Source organism: Dryobates pubescens, chromosome 14 (genome assembly GCF_014839835.1).
Source record: "Dryobates pubescens isolate bDryPub1 chromosome 14, bDryPub1.pri, whole genome shotgun sequence".
NCBI classification, from domain to species: Eukaryota; Metazoa; Chordata; class Aves; order Piciformes; family Picidae; genus Dryobates; species Dryobates pubescens.
In genome coordinates, this window is record NC_071625.1 from 24,815,625 (window position 1) to 24,832,500 (window position 16,876).

The window sequence follows — 16,876 nt, forward strand, 5'->3', positions numbered from 1 at the left end:
ATGATGATGATAATAATAGTAATAACAACAACAACTACTACTGCTATTACTGTTATTGTTAATATTACAACAATAACAATAATGATGTCATAAGAAAATCACCTTGGTTTTGGCTAAGGAAAAAGCCAAGTGTTTTCTTTGTCCATGTTTACCCTGTTGCCAAAACATTGCTGACCTTATTTTAAAATTAATCCCAGGTTATTGTGCAACGAGGTCCAATTTGTTCATTTCTATGAATCTTGGGGTGGATTGAAAAAAATCAAGATAAATCTTCATGCACAGCATACAATCAGATTACCTCTGGACTATATATTTACGTTGGGTCTGATAGCAATCAATGGTTTAGCTTCATTGCATTTCAAGATGTATTTGCACCCAGTGTCCAGTGATAGTGTCCTCACCCTGGAAATAATTTAGTTGCAAATTGACTGGAAGATGGTGAAAATTGAAAGTTAAAATTAGAAATACTCATAATAAACAGCAGAAAAAAGGTCAGATGATGCCGCGCTATGATGAGATTGGAATGGTTGGTAAATGAGGTTTTGTGTTTGTCGTGAGATGTATGTGACATGCCTGCCCAATGCTCCTGTAATATCCAGCCTAGCAGAAGAGATTATCTGGCAAATTGACGCTGGAAAGAATTTTCTGATGGACTGGGAAATTAGAATTGCACTCCTGCTTTTGATGTGTGCAAGATTGGGCCGCATTACGCAGCCAGTTCAGGCATAATATTAAATATAGTATTTAATGCTTAATAGGCAAACCACCTATAGACAGCCATTATGTCCTGGGTGTGATCAGCAAGGCCGGGCTCTGAAAATGCAGGGTGTAAACATCTGAGACAATCCTAAGTGACTGATCTTTGTGTGTAATTAACAGTAAGTTAGCTCTGAAATCCTGTTCTCCACAGTGTTTCTTTGAAAGCCTCGCTGTTATTTAGCCTCAGAATTATAACCAGGCAGGAAACACCAAAACAGCACGGTAATCATAGTGCTCAGACAGTTTAGGGAAGAGAGAGGGTAATTAAACAGCAGCAAATTAATTATTTTAGAAAACAGGATTTTTGTAGGCAAAAGCTGATTTGTTTTAATGTAATACACAAATTCCTGCTGAGCTGCTAAAGAAAGAACATTATTGATTAATCTTTAAAGGTAACCTGAGGTTATCTAAACAGCAGAGATGAGCCCATTTTTAAAGATAGAGGCTCCATGGAGGATAGAAGTGCATCTTCCCCTTTGTGCTTCCCCAGATTCAGTTTATTTCACCTAGGTTATTTCTCAGGGTAAGGAATGAAAGCCCTTCCCAGACAATGCAGGCCTCTGGAGGTGCAGGCTCTTTGCAAACCAAGAGACGGGAAAGTTTAATGTCTTGTTGAAAATTGTGTCTTTGGAACAGGAGTAGGCACACCAGAGAAGGAGCCAAAAGTCAACACTGTGGTAGGGGCACAACAGCTTCTTGTGACAAAGGAAGAGGATGGTGCAGCTAAAAAATCCAAGCCTCCAGAAGACAATAAGTTTTGTCATGAGCAGGTAAAAGACAACGTCATCGCCTTCTAGACCTCACTCAAATGACCCCAGCCTGAAGCAGAGATGATGTGCTGGTGAAGCAGCAGTGCCAGCAGTGCTCTGACTAATAGCCTGCACCTCCCTTTCATGTTTTGCAGTTCTATCAATGTCCTTATTGCAACTACAATAGCAGGGACCCAAACCGCATCCAGATGCACGTCCTGTCACAGCACTCAATGCAACCTGTTATCTGCTGCCCCCTCTGCCAGGATGTCCTCAGCAACAAAATGCATCTCCAGCTTCATCTGACCCATTTGCACAGTGTGTCCCCTGACTGTGTGGAGAAACTGCTGATGACAGTAAGTGTGCCAAATAGGTGACAGAAACACACTCAGGCCTCTGGGCACTTGGGCACTGTACCTCTTGTGACACAGCCAGCAGGTAGCCCAAGGAGGGGAGTGTAGCAGGCTCTTAGGTCCTTTTGCCAGCTCATCCAGTGACTGATGTCCCTTGGGAAAAGGACTGCAGGTGGGTTTCAAAGATGCTGAAACTTGCAGTTCCTCATTGCTGTTAACCTTGGAAAAAGCCTGTCCACGTCTTTTAGTACAGAACTGTAAACTGGGCCTAGTCATATCCAGGTCTCAGAGGTGTTGTGACTTCTGTTTCTGAAATACCAGGAACTCCCTGGAGGATGGGGTTGACAAATGTAGAAGGATTCCTGTGTATAGCTGGGCTGTCCTTGCATTCCATTCCAGGAGATTCAATGGTGATGCTAATTGGAGAATGAAGCATGGCCTGCTGCTGCCTTCTGCCTCTGCATGAAAGCCCCTTAAGGTCTGGGGGTTTGGAATAAAACAGGAGTGTGAAACAGAAAAGGGAATCCAAGAATGAGTAGTAATGCAGTTAGGTTAGCTCATTAGGAAATGGAATATCTGATTTCAGGCACTTAAGATGGACTAGGCAGGGACTTGACCTGGCTTCCTCATGGTTGGGATGAATGCTGTAACAATCAAACTCTCTTTGGAGGATGAATCCCATTCCAGCCTCACCAGGAAAATGTTGTTTTTTCATTGCAAAATTGTATAAAGCAGGTCAAAATAAGAAATTCCTGTGAAAAAGAATGGCTCAGCACCACTTAGAACAATGTCAGCAAAGACACAGTTGGGTCTAGAATTCATTTGATGTTACAGACCAGATTTCATTAGAAAACAGACCTCCTAAGACACTGACTCTGGCTATCTTGCCTTTTAAGAAGGAGACGCACTTGGAAATCTCAGTGATCCACCTCTTTAGGGATTTATTTCTATATCCATAGATGGCTCCCTCACTTGTATGGTTGTGGTTGTAGGCCTAGCACCTCATTCCCAAATAGCATGAAAGAATGGAAAGAGATCTTGACTGAAGTCTACAGTTCTTTGTGCTGTTGGGGATTCTACTTTTATTTTCCTTGGTTTTCTTCTAACTACAGTTCTACCAGACCATGTAATTTTGGCCCAGCACAATCAAAATGCAGTAGAAACAAAACTTGCCCAGACCCTTTGAGGTATCTCCCCCTCCACATAAAGCTTATTAGCTTTCTTCTCAAGTTCTCCATGGTAATAGGGCAATTCTTAAATTCTCTTCTCTCCTGGTGCTGGAAAGTTTTCTCACTGTTAGAAAATTTTTCTTAGCAGAGAAAGGCATTGCAAAACAGAACCATGGAATCACAGAATGGTTTGGGTTAAAGATCATCTAGTTCTAACCCACCCTCCACCCCCTGCCATGGGGAGGGACATCTCCCACTAGACCTGGTTGCTCAAGGCCTCATCCAACCTGGCTTGGAACACTTTCAGCCTTGAAGCCTCCACATCTTCTCTGGGCAACCTGTTCCAGTGCCTCACTACCCTTCTGGGGCAGAATTTCTGCCTAATGTCAAATCTCAATCCAGTTTCTTCCAGTTTGAATCCATCACCCCTTCTCCTGTCACTCTATGCCTTTGCGAAAAGTCCCTCTCCAATGCTCTTCTGCATCACCTAAATTGTCCTGTTTGCTAACACCAATCAGCTGTGTCCATAGCTGAACTCCCAGTTAACCATTTAGAGTAATATTTTCTTTTTTTTCAGAAGTCCTTGCTTCCCAGATGAACTCTAAGCCAGAAGTCCTCTGGGAAGGTGCTATTAGTGCCATGTGTAAATTACAGCTGTGCTAAGCCCAGGGCTTTCAGAGATCTGTCTGGAAGGTTTTTCCCACAGGCACTTGATCTCCATGTAGATGTTTTTATATCTGTATGAATTATGTATCCTGAGAAAGGTTTACAACACTTTGTTAAGTTTTAAAAAGCAACAAAAGGTGTTTCTGCTCAGGCCTAGTAGTGTGTGTAGCTTCCATTGCTATAGTATTTTACCACTCCCAACATTTCTCCTATGAGTATTCTTGTTACGTCGATGGAGTAAGGAAGTGAGATGAGGAGCTGAAGTGCAGTCTGAACTGATTTACTCAAGGTCGTTTGGAGAGTGCCTGTGGCAGTGCAGGACTTTGAACATAAGCCTGATAAGGCTTACTGTGAACTCCCAGACAGTCCTTCAAAGCCAGGCTGCATGAGGCCTTGAGCAACCCGGTCTTGTAGGAGGTGTCCCTACCCATGGCAGAGGGGTTGGAACTAGAAGATCTTTAAGGTCCCTTCCAACCCAAACCACTCTGATTCTGTGAGATGAGCATGTTCTAAAGATCTAAACCAAAACAAACCATGAAGTGCTGAACAAATGTTCATGCCAGCTTCACTATAATGGGTACTGTCAGACTCTAAAAGTAGATTCTTCAAAGATTCCTGTCTATACTGTCAATGTCTAACACAACAGGTGGAGCAGTCTGAAGAAGATGCAGAAGCAACTGAAGACAAGACAGAAAAAAAAATCTTACTTTGAATGGCAAGAACTTGCTATTTCTGTATAGAAAAAAACTTAGAAGTTTCTTTCAAAGATCTTGGAATGGCCCTTGTTTAAGAAAAACAGTCCAGGTGAAGCAAAGTGGGGAAGCCCTCAGTCAAGAACTGATTGATAGCCATACCTCAACACACTCTCTGCCTGTGGAGAATGTCCAAGGAGAATTCCCCTGGTAACCCCCCACCAACTTGGCACAGCCTTCTTTGTGCTGACACTGACACCAGGGGGATATTGAGGGTATGTAGGTCTGAGGGTTATTTTGAATTGATTCTTCACCAAGAGACACCCAGTGCTCTGGATGTCTGTCAGAATCCATTATGAAGGACTGAATCAAGGCCTGGTTTAGTACTGGCAATCTTTGATCTGGGTAGGGTGGATCTTTTGTATTGGAGTTCCATGCAGTTGGATAGTATTAAATAGTGTGACTTTTCCAGGAATAATTCTGTGTTCTTGGTTTTCAAAGGTTCCTGTACCAGATGTCATGATGCCCAACAGTATGCTGCTGCCAGCAGCTGCTGCAGAGAAATCTGAACGTGACACACCTGCAACCATCACAGCTGAGGGATCTGGGAAATATCCAGGTATGCAAGAAGCCCTGGCACAGGAGAGCAGAGTGTGGACAGTCCAGAAATAAACCACATGTTTCTTTCTTGGTGAAGTGAATCCATTTGGGATTCACATAAAGCCACAGAGATAAAAAGAGAGAAACAACAGAGGGCCTGAATTTGCCTGTCTGCACCCGTGCAGGGCTTCTAGGCTGCAGGTGTTTGCTTTTGCTAGAGGTAGCATTCAACAGTAGTGCCCAGCCATTTTCAAAGGGTCAGAGAATCATTCTGGTGGGAGAAGACCCTTAAGATCATTGAGTCCAGTGGTCAACCCAACACCAGCATGGCCATTAAACCATTACCTATGAAGGTAAGACCCTCCTTGTGTAAAAAACAATTAAGACTCAGTATTAAAATACAGTGGCACTTTCCCCAGCATCAATGGCAAACCCCAACAGCAGGATACTTCCCCTGGACACTTACTGTGTTCTGTGATGGGAAGCTGCTTTGCTTTCCACATTCTCCTCCTCAGAACACTTTCCTTCTCCTTTCTGATTACTTCTCCTATCTGTTGTCACCATTTCTACTCCCTCCCTCTTTCCTGCTGTTTATTTCCTTTTCTTGCTTGGTGCTCCTATTGCATCCATAAACTCCAGCCTTAGGACAAAGAGAAGTCCTATATCACTTCTGAGCCAACTACCACTGCCAGTCTGTTCATCCTGTTGGGATTTTATGATTGTTTTTTAACGTTTTTTTGTCCTGTCTGCTTCATTCTCTGCAGCAAGGATGGGTTGTTCTATTTTGCTAGGCCAATACATGGCATGCCAGGTGCCTTTCTTCATGTAGAATCATAGAATCATTCAGGTTTGAAAAGACATTTAAGATCATTGAGTCTCAACCATAACCCATCTACTGTGACCACTAAACTATATCCTGAAGTGCCACATCTGCAGCTTCTTGAACACCTCCAGGGATGGTGACTCTACCACCACCTCCCTGGGCAGCCTTCTCCAATCCTTGCCCACTCTTGCAGGAAAGGATTTGTTCCTAGTCTCCAATTGAAACCTTCCCTGGGGCAACTTAAGCCTGTTTCCTCTCATCCTATCACTAGTTATTTTGGACAAGTGACCAATGCCCACCTAGCTCCAATGTCCTTTCAGGGACCTGTAGAGAGCAATGAGGTCTCCCCTCAGCCTCCTCTTCTCCACACTAAACTCCCTCAGCCACTCTTCTTACAACCAATGGTTGAAGCCCCCCCGCAGTTAACACTAGGTGCCGTTCTCTTTTCCTTGTGTGACAAACACTCCCCTTTCTGTCACTAGGTGGAAGTCCTGTGGATGAGAAAAGTACCCCGGGGATGGACGAATCAAAAACTGGAATGGAAATTAAGACCGAGGAACAGAAGCCAGCTAAGGAGTCTACTGAGACACCAGACTGGAGTAAGAGCAGCAGCAAAGACACAAAGCCCAGCGAGTCTGTGGTGGACCAGCTGGGCGAGCAGCAGAAGAAGCAGCAGCTGTCGGTCTCTGACCGCCACGTCTATAAGTACCGCTGCAACCACTGCAGCTTGGCTTTCAAGACTATGCAGAAGCTTCAGATACATTCCCAGTACCACGCCATCCGGGCAGCTACCATGTGTAGCCTCTGCCAGCGTAGCTTCCGAACATTCCAGGCTTTAAAAAAACACTTGGAAGCCGGCCACCCCGAACTCAATGAGGCTGAGCTCCAGCAGCTGTGTGCATCTCTACCTGTCAATGGTGAAGTCTGGGCAGAAAGTGAAAGTATGGCACAAGACGATCATGCACTAGAGCAGGACATGGAAAGGGATTATGAGATGGAGCAGGAAGGTAAAGCAAGTCCTGTGGGCAGTGACAGCAGCTCTATTCCGGATGATCTGGGCTCAGAACCAAAGCGGACCTTACCTTTCAGAAAAGGGCCAAACTTTACAATGGAAAAGTTCCTAGATCCCTCTCGCCCATACAAGTGTACAGTCTGCAAAGAGTCCTTCACCCAAAAGAACATCCTCTTGGTCCACTACAACTCAGTGTCCCATCTACACAAACTCAAAAAGGTTTTGCAGGAAGCATCAAGTCCTGTCCCTCAAGAAACCAACAGCAGCACTGACAACAAACCCTACAAGTGCAGCATTTGTAATGTTGCCTATAGCCAAAGTTCCACCTTGGAAATCCATATGAGGTCTGTGCTGCACCAGACAAAGGCAAGGGCTGCAAAACTGGAACCAAGTGGGAATATCAGTAGCGGAAATAGCGTGGTAGGGAATGTTAACAGCCCCAGCCAAGGAATGCTAGAATCTATGAGCTTACCAGCAGTTAACAGCAAAGAAACACATTTAGATGCCAAAGAATTAAATAAAAAGCAAGCTTCTGAATTAATTTCTGCTCAGCCTACGCATCACCCACCCCAGTCACCAGCACAACTTCAGATGCAGCTACAGCATGAACTGCAACAGCAAGCTGCGTTCTTTCAACCCCAGTTTCTAAACCCAGCTTTTTTGCCTCACTTCCCCATGACACCAGAAGCCCTGCTGCAGTTTCAGCAGCCTCAGTTCCTTTTCCCATTCTATATACCCGGGACAGAGTTTAGCTTAAGCCCAGACCTAGGCTTGCCTGGTTCTGCCACCTTCGGTATGCCTGGAATGGCTGGCATGACAGGATCATTGCTGGAAGACTTGAAACAGCAGATACAAACTCAACACCATGTTGGCCAAACCCAGCTACAGATACTGCAGCAGCAAGCACAACAGTATCAATCTACCCAGCCCCAACTTCAGTCCCAAAAACAGCAGCCGCAAAGTAGCAAGCTGATGAAAGCAGAGCAGAACCCCTTAGTAAGCACAGACTGCCAGCTGATAAAGGATATGCCCTCCTATAAGGAGTCAGAAGACATGTCTGAGAAACAAGAGAAGCCAAAGCAAGAGTTTACTAATGAGAATGAAGGACTAAAAGAAAACAAAGATATGAAGAAGCCCAAATCCTCAGAATCAGCCATCCTGCCGCCCAGAATAGCTTCTGGGGCAAGGGGGAATGCAGCCAAGGCTTTGCTGGAGAACTTTGGATTCGAGTTGGTTATCCAGTACAATGAGAACAGACAAAAAGTGCAGAAAAAAAGCAAGAGTGCTGAGGGTGAGAACACTGACAAACTGGAATGTGGAACCTGCAGTAAGCTGTTTTCCAACATTCTGATTCTGAAGAGCCATCAAGAGCATGTGCATGGGCAGTTCTTTCCCTATGGGGCGCTAGAGAAGTTTGCCCGCCAGTATCGGGAGGCCTATGACAAGCTCTATCCCATCTCCCCATCTTCTCCAGAGACACCACCACCTCCGCCGCCTCCTCCTCCGCCACCACCACCTCCTCCTCCTCCAACTCCCTCTCAGCCACCTTCAGTTGGGGCTGGAAAAATTCAAAACACGACTCCCACTCCCTTGCAGGCCCCACCACCTACACCGCCGCCGCCGCCTCCTCCACCGCCACCGCCTCCTCCTCCACCGCCGCCACCATCAGCCCCACCTCAAGTCCAGCTTCCCGTTTCGCTCGATCTCCCGATTTTCCCTCCCATTATGATGCAGCCAGTGCAGCATCCTGCCTTGCCTCCTCAGCTTGCCCTCCAGCTGCCACCAATGGATACTTTGTCTGCAGACCTTACCCAGCTTTGCCAGCAGCAGCTGGGGCTGGATCCCAATTTCCTGCGGCACTCTCAGTTCAAGCGGCCACGCACACGCATCACGGACGACCAGCTCAAGATCTTGAGGGCTTACTTTGATATCAACAACTCTCCTAGCGAGGAGCAGATCCAAGAGATGGCGGAGAAGTCTGGCCTCTCACAGAAAGTCATCAAACACTGGTTTCGCAACACGCTCTTCAAAGAGCGGCAGAGGAATAAAGACTCCCCCTACAACTTCAGCAACCCTCCCATAACGGTGCTGGAAGATATCAGGATAGATCCTCAACCCTCAGCCGTAGAACCTTACAAGTCCGATGCATCGTTCAGCAAGAGATCCTCTAGGACTCGGTTTACTGACTATCAGCTTCGTGTCCTCCAAGACTTCTTTGACACGAACGCTTATCCAAAGGATGACGAAATTGAGCAGCTTTCGACCGTGCTGAACCTCCCCACCCGAGTGATTGTGGTGTGGTTCCAAAACGCGCGGCAGAAAGCTCGCAAAAGCTATGAGAACCAGGCGGAAGCCAAAGACAATGAGAAGAGGGAGCTGACCAACGAGCGCTACATCCGGACTAGTAATATGCAGTATCAGTGCAAGAAGTGCAGCGTGGTTTTTCCCCGCATCTTTGATCTGATCACACACCAGAAAAAGCAGTGCTACAAGGATGAGGATGATGATGCTCAGGATGAAAGCCAAACTGAGGACTCCATGGATGCCTCTGATCAAACCATCTACAAGAACTGCACAGCTTCTGGCCAAAGTGACTCATCAAAGAACGCAACGGCAGTCACAGCAGCAAGCTCTGGCTCTGGTTCCAGTACTCCTTTGGTTCCGTCACCCAAACCAGAACCTGAGAAAGCTTCTCCCAAACCAGAGTCCACAGAAAAACCAAAACCAAATGAAAGTGTCTCTAAGCCAGCTGATACAACTGCCCAAAGCACCAAACCAGCACAGACTGCTCCGGCCAACTCTTCCGAGCCTCAGCCTCCAGCTTCTCAACCACAGCCACAAAAACAATCACAGATAGTAGGGAGACCTCCTTCAACATCCCAGACCACACCCGTTCCTTCCAGCCCTTTACCAATTTCTATGACTTCTCTCCAGAACAGTCTACCTCCTCAGCTGTTACAGTACCAATGCGATCAGTGTACCGTTGCCTTCCCAACTCTGGAACTTTGGCAGGAGCACCAGCACATGCATTTCCTAGCAGCCCAAAACCAGTTTCTTCACTCGCAGTTTTTAGAGAGACCCATGGATATGCCCTATATGATATTTGACCCCAACAATCCTCTGATGACTGGACAGTTACTTAACAGTTCTCTGGCTCAGATGCCACCACAGACTGGCTCATCACACACGGCACACCCTTCGACAGTTCCTGGTTCCCTGAAACGAAAACTAGATGATAAAGAAGACAACAACTGCAGTGAGAAAGAGGGAGGAAACAGTGGGGAAGATCAGCACCGTGATAAACGTTTAAGAACCACAATTACTCCGGAGCAGCTGGAGATACTCTATGAGAAGTACTTACTAGATTCCAACCCCACCAGAAAGATGCTAGATCACATTGCACGTGAGGTGGGACTGAAGAAGAGGGTTGTGCAAGTCTGGTTTCAGAACACGAGAGCCCGAGAGAGAAAGGGGCAGTTCCGTGCGGTTGGCCCAGCCCAGTCCCACAAGCGATGCCCTTTTTGTCGAGCTCTCTTTAAAGCAAAGTCCGCTCTGGAAAGCCACATTCGCTCTCGGCACTGGAACGAGGGCAAGCAAGCCGGTTACAGTTTGCCTCCAAGCCCTTTGATATCAACTGAAGATGGAGGAGAAAGCCCACAAAAGTACATATTTTTTGATTACCCATCCCTGTCCTTAGCAAAAACGGAACTATCAAGTGAAAACGAGTTAGCCTCCACTGTATCCACCCCTGTTAGCAAAACTGCAGAAATGTCACCCAAGAACCTCTTGAGTCCTTCTTCTTTTAAAGCAGAGTCTAGTGAGGATATTGAGAACCTGAATGCCCCTCCAGCTGACTCTGGGTATGATCAAAACAAGACTGACTTTGATGAGACGTCCTCAATTAACACGGCAATCAGTGACGCCACGACAGGAGATGAGGGGAACAATGAAATGGAAAGCACGACCGGCAGCTCAGGGGATGCCAAACCCGCGTCGCCTCCCAAAGAACCCAAACCGCTCGTGAGCGACGCGCTGCCAAAGGCTGCCACCACCCCCACCGGGGAGAGCACCGAGGACAAGTTTCTCTTCTCCCTCACCAGCCCCTCCATACATTTCAGTGAAAAAGATGGGGACCACGACCAAAGCTTCTACATCACCGACGACCCTGACGACAACGCTGACCGCAGCGAGACTTCCAGCATAGCTGATCCGAGCTCTCCCAACCCCTTTGGAGCCAGCAATCCTTTCAAATCCAAGAACAGTGACCGGCCAGGCCACAAACGTTTCCGGACGCAGATGAGTAACCTCCAGCTGAAAGTTCTCAAGGCTTGCTTTAGTGACTACCGGACTCCAACCATGCAGGAGTGTGAGATGCTGGGGAATGAAATCGGCCTGCCCAAGCGTGTGGTCCAGGTCTGGTTTCAGAACGCCCGGGCTAAAGAAAAGAAGTTCAAAATCAACATTGGGAAGCCATTCATGATAAACCAGACTGGACCCGATGGGACAAAGCCAGAGTGTTCCCTGTGTGGGGTGAAGTATTCCGCGCGCTTGTCCATAAGGGATCACATCTTTTCCAAGCAACACATCACAAAAGTGAGAGAGACTGTGGGAAGTCAGCTGGATCGGGAGAAAGATTACTTAGCTCCTACGACAGTCAGACAGCTGATGGCACAGCAAGAGCTGGATCGCATCAAGAAGGCCACCGACGTGCTGGGATTAACGGTACAACAGCCAGGCATGATGGACAGCAGTTCTCTTCACGGCATCAGTTTGCCAGCAGCTTATCCCGGACTTCCTGGCCTTCCTCCTGTGCTTCTGCCTGGAATGAATGGTCCATCCTCCTTACCTGGATTTCCACAAAGTTCAAACAGTAAGTCTATAAGGGGGTGATTTTTCTCGTGTCGTTTATTCAGTCACCTGGCCTGGTTAAACATCCCCTTCTCAAACACAGCATGTTAAGCATTCACACATTCACATCATGCTTGTGGGACTGGTGTCAGGCAATAAAACGTTCTGCTCTGAGGCCCACTCGGTACAGATCTTGGTTGCTGCTGGAGCTTGGATGATCCTTCTCATTTCTCACATACACACATACAAAAGAAGATTTGAATTGAAACCTGGCAGAAATTATTAGAGTTCTGTGTCACAGGCAATAGAGACATAGCGTTGCAGTGCTTTTTGTGGGTTTGTTTTGCAGGCCCCTCCAGCTGGGGCTGGGGTTCTGTGTGTAAATATTTTGTATGCTGGTATTTAAAGTAAGGTCCCATGAGGCACCGGTCCCCGCGGCGTCGGGGCACCGCTCAGACCAGCCCAACCTCTTGTTGCATTCAGAATAAATATTTAAAATAAAATGCTGCCCAAGAGCCTCTGTTCCATTTCTGAGCACTTGCCTGCTAAGATAAGGGTTTTGATGCAGGTGGTTTGTAACAGCTTTCACTGAGATCCAGATTCCAGGAGCAGCTGAACATCTCCTGCCCCCCGTAGCCTGTAAAGCCAGACACACACCACATCGTTGGGGGCTGTTCTTCTTGCTGAGCAGGGAACTGTTTGGTGACTGCTTTGACTCCGTGTGTTGCTCATGTTGGAGTGCACTTCCTCTTCCTTTCACTGTCACTGGAGAATCAGGTTTTCTGCACTCCTCAAAGAACAAACCTGTTTGTTTTCTTGTGCCAAGCTCCAGTTTGTCAGAGTTCAGGCTCACAGACTGAAGCTTTCCCCCTCATCTTCTAACTGCAGCTTCATATCAGATCTGCACACAGCAGAGCTGGGGAGCTGGTTGAGACCCCTCACCTCATTTTATCCCCTTGCTGGTGATCTCTAAACTTCAGCAAGTAAGATAAGGGCTCCACCAGCAGTATTGTTAGACTAGAATTGCAGCAATATCTTCTCTGCTACTGTCTCTGCTTTGTTTGGTGATGAGGATGTTACTGTTTCCCAATGTGGTGGTCAAAGCATCTTGTTTTCTCTTCACTGGATCCGAATGGCTTTCTTTCCACGATGGACTCTTTGGCTGAGTGCCCTCTGGCTTTTCTCAAGCAGTTATTGGCACAGAGAGTGCATATAAAGGAAATACGAAGTTGCTGTATTTCCTTCTTAATGGCACACAGCGTTCAGGTCCCAGAAAGGCTGCTTGTTGGTTATTACAATTATAGATATGGTTTCTCCATACAGCTTTGCTAAATAGCTTTTGTTAGGTTGACCTTCAGATCAAATGGACTCCAGAAAGCTCAGCCTTTGTCTATGCAGCTCAATGAAAATTGCTTGGGAAGGTACTACTGCATTCCTTTACTCTCAAACCCAGGAAGTCCTGATGCAACGTGAGTCTTGAGAATGGTTGTGAACCTGTGAGCCTCTCAGCTGTGCTCAAGAATTGCTTAAAAGAATGCAAGTTGTCCTAGGCCAAAACAGTGCCCAGAGAGGTTGTGGAGTCTCCATCTCTGGAGGCATTCCAAACCCACCTTGATTTGTTCCCATGTGATTTACTCTGGTGATGCTGCTGTAGTAGGGGAATTGGACCAGATCTTCAGAAGTCCTTTCCAGCCCCCAGCCCTCTGTGGTTCCTTGCCCAGTCATGCTCTTTAACCTTACAGATGGTTTAGTTTCTGGGTTTGAGAAATGTTCTCTGGCACTCTTTGACTCCCTAGTGTCAGTGTAGGCTCAGACTCTGCAATGGTCCCGATGGTCACACAGAAGGTGCTATTATAGGCCAGTTGGTCCATAGTCATTCAATGTTCAGATGTGCTACTTTTCACCACATATCCCTTCTTTGAGCTACATTTCTGTCATTAGTACCACAGCAGACACTGTACAGCCAACTGAGATCAATTTTTACCCCCTTTCATCTTGCATGTTCTTAAGGTTAATTAGCCCTTTGTGGGCAAAGCCCACTGTGTAAACCAGCGCACAGAATCTCCTTGTTCACTTTTTCTTCTGCCATATGCTAAACAGCCCTGACATCCCCCTTTTGTTGCCTGGAAAATACTTGCATGCATAAATCTCCTTTCCCTAATGATACATAATGGAGCAGTCATGGTGAGTGGAAAAAACAGATAATTTTAATCACTCAGTGTGGAAGAACCCCTGGTCTGAGATGTTCTCCAGTGCCTGCTCCACACTAGTGTTTTCTGCACCAAATTAACCCATTTCTGTTTTCTTCTCTGTCCTGTTTTCACTGATAGTTCACTAAGAATTGTTTAAAAGTATTCTTCTGGATGTGGGCCTCCAAAGAAGCATTGCTTGGGCTGCAGTTCCTCTAGCAGCACACATGTTCTGAGCAAGCAGGATGATTGTTCTGCATCACTCTCTGCATGAAAGCTTTTCTGAAGCTGAGTCCTTGGTGACTCACTATCCTGTGTGTGAAGTCTCCTCCTGAATTGCTCTGCAACTGTTCTGTTTTTTTTCCTCCCCTTCAAATCCAAACTTGAAAATGTGTTTCAGAAGCCTCACTGAGATCCCTGACATTCAGGTGTTGCCCTGTTTTCAGCAGTCTTCCAGGATTGGTAGCTGCATTTCCTGTGCCAAAGCCCATCTGTTCTGTCCTACACATTTGTGTAAAAGACAAGGCAACAAGAGTAAGATCCTTAATTGTGAAGACTATGTTTGCCACCTGCTATGACAGGGAGCCAGTGAAACTACAGCAGTGAGCATCCCAACTCATAGATTTGTGGAATGCTTTGGGCTGGAAGAGACTTTGAAGATCATCCAGTTCCAACCCCTTGCCATAGGCAGGGACACCTCCCACCAGCCCACATTGTTCAAGGCCTCATCCAACCTGGCCTTGAACACCTCCAGGGAGGGGACATCCACAGTCTCCCTGGACAACCTGTTCCAGTGTATTACCACCCTCACTCTCAGGATTTGCTTTTTTGTTTCTCTTGACTCATACTAGACAGAGCAGTTAGTGATGAGTATCACTGGGTAACACAGCTGTGTGAAGGATTTCATAATGGGAGGGATCCAGGCACCCTCAGCACATCTGCCCAGGACACCAAGCTGTGTGGTGCAGAGGGAAGGGAAAGCACCAGAAGGACCTGGACAGGCTGGAGAGCCTTGCCATGCCAACCTCATGAATTTCAACAAAGCTAAATACAAGGTCGGGCACCTGGGTCAGAGCAATCCCACGCATAAATCCAGGGTTGGTGGAGAATGGATAGAGACCAGCCTAGAGGAGAAGGACTTGGGGGTGCTGGGTGATGAGAAGCTCAAGATGAGCCAGTAATGTGCACCTGCAGCCTGGAAAGACAGTTGTGTGCTGGGATGCACCCCCAGCAGCATGGGCAGCAGGGAAGGGAGGGCATTTTGTCCCTCTGCTTTGTTCTGGTGACACCTCTCCTGGAGTCCTGTGTCCAGTTCTGGAGCTCTCAACACAAGAAGGACATGGAACTGTTGGAGCAGGTGCAGAGGAGGCCATGAAGATGACCAGAGGGCTGGAGAACCTCCACTGTGAACCAGGCTGAGAGAGTCGGGGCTGTTCAGCATGGAGAATGCTCCAGGAAGGCCTTAGAGCAGCCTTCCAGTATTTGAATGGGCCTCCAGGAGAGCTGGAGAGGGACTTGTTACCAAGGCATGGAGTGACAGGAGAAGGGGTGATGGCTTCAAACTGGAAGAAACTAAACTGAGATTAGGCAGAAATTCTTCCCTGTGAGAGTGATGAGGCACTGGAACAGGATGCCCAGAGATCCTGTGGAGGCTTCAAGCCTGGAAAACCAGGTTGGATGGGGCCTTGAGCAACCTGGTCTAGTAGGAGGTGTCCCTGTCCCTAGCAGGTGGTTGGAACTGGATGGTCTTTACAGTCCCTTCCAACCCAACCCATTCCCTGATTCTGAGATCTCACATTCATGTTCTTGCATGCAGTCTCGTTGGTGGGGTTCTGAATGGGTCCAAAGCCCAGCTCATTGATTCTGTATTAAATGCTAAATGTTACATGGATTTGCAGCACTTGAAGCCAACACCCAGTCACAAAAGATGACAAACTCCGGGTCACTTGGTCATGTCAAAATAAGCCCTTCTTGTATGAAAGAAAGGATACATTGATTTTAAATTTATTTTTTTGCCCTAAAGCACTTGGATTTGAATGTCACTATTACTGTGGGTGGTACTTCCAAGAGCCATCTCACCTGTGGGATAGGTTCCTGCAGATGGATTCATAGATTCATGGAATGATTTGGGCTGGAAGGGACCTTCAGTTTCCCCCCTGCCATGAGCAGGGACACCTCCCACTAGACCAAGTTATTCAAGGCCTCAAAGATCTCCAGTTAATATAACTGTGGCATCCTGTTGGCCTCACATGCTGATCAGGGTCTCAAAGTGACTGCTCTGTTTGTTCAGCACATTTCCTGATAGGGAGTTATTTGGTGGGGTTGCAATTCAGGCAGGATTTTGCCTCATCTTTGTTCTTCCAGCCCCTTCTTATTTTCGAGGTGACTGTAGACAGAGGAGGTCTCCTGCTGGCTTCAGCTGTTCTTAAAATTCACATCCCCTTTTCTTCTCAGCTCTGTGTTTCTGCCTGTGATCCCTTGCAGAAAGCTAGACCTTCATCTTGCTGACAGCTATTAATACTGCTGCTGTCAACCTTTTCATGTCATCATCAGTACCACAGGTCCTTTGCACATCACTTTGGCCTAGGCTGCCTTGAAGATTCACAGCAGCTCTTCCCAAGGAAGCACACAGCACTGGGCAGTGTCTGCTTAGTTGATTTCGAAATCCTATCAAGAGAGAGATTTGATTCAGCAGCAATTTTACTTCCCTTATTATTTGGGCACTAAATTCTGTTCTCTGTTTGCTCTTGGCCCATCAGTAGCAGGTTTGCATTTTCAGCCCTCTGATTCCTCCAAGTGAAAGAGCAGCCTCTCCCTCTCCTCTTTGACAGTCAATTCAAAGAGTTAACATGGTGCTTCAGGATTAGTCAGTGCTTTGGTCTACATCTCTCCTGCCTGGACCTGGAGCATTAGTTTCACCGAGTTTCCTTCGTTTAGTTGTGGAATACCTCAGTTCTGTGTTTAACTTGCTATCTGCCAGGTGGATTTCACTGTTCTAGTGCAGCCTGTCTGGGTG

The 16,876-nt window shown here is 46.9% G+C and overlaps 1 protein-coding gene across 1 annotated transcript in view; it reads left to right on the top strand.

The window, feature by feature from the left end:
• Positions 1-16,876, top strand: part of ZFHX4 (zinc finger homeobox 4) — a 183,025-nt gene that overhangs the window by 161,884 nt on the left and 4,265 nt on the right. Inside the window, exons 6-9 of the mRNA XM_054167486.1 lie at positions 1,396-1,541; positions 1,664-1,864; positions 4,890-5,007; positions 6,294-11,693. Coding sequence (XP_054023461.1) covers positions 1,396-1,541; positions 1,664-1,864; positions 4,890-5,007; positions 6,294-11,693 — 5,865 coding nt within the window. The remainder of the gene's footprint in view (positions 1-1,395; positions 1,542-1,663; positions 1,865-4,889; positions 5,008-6,293; positions 11,694-16,876) is intronic.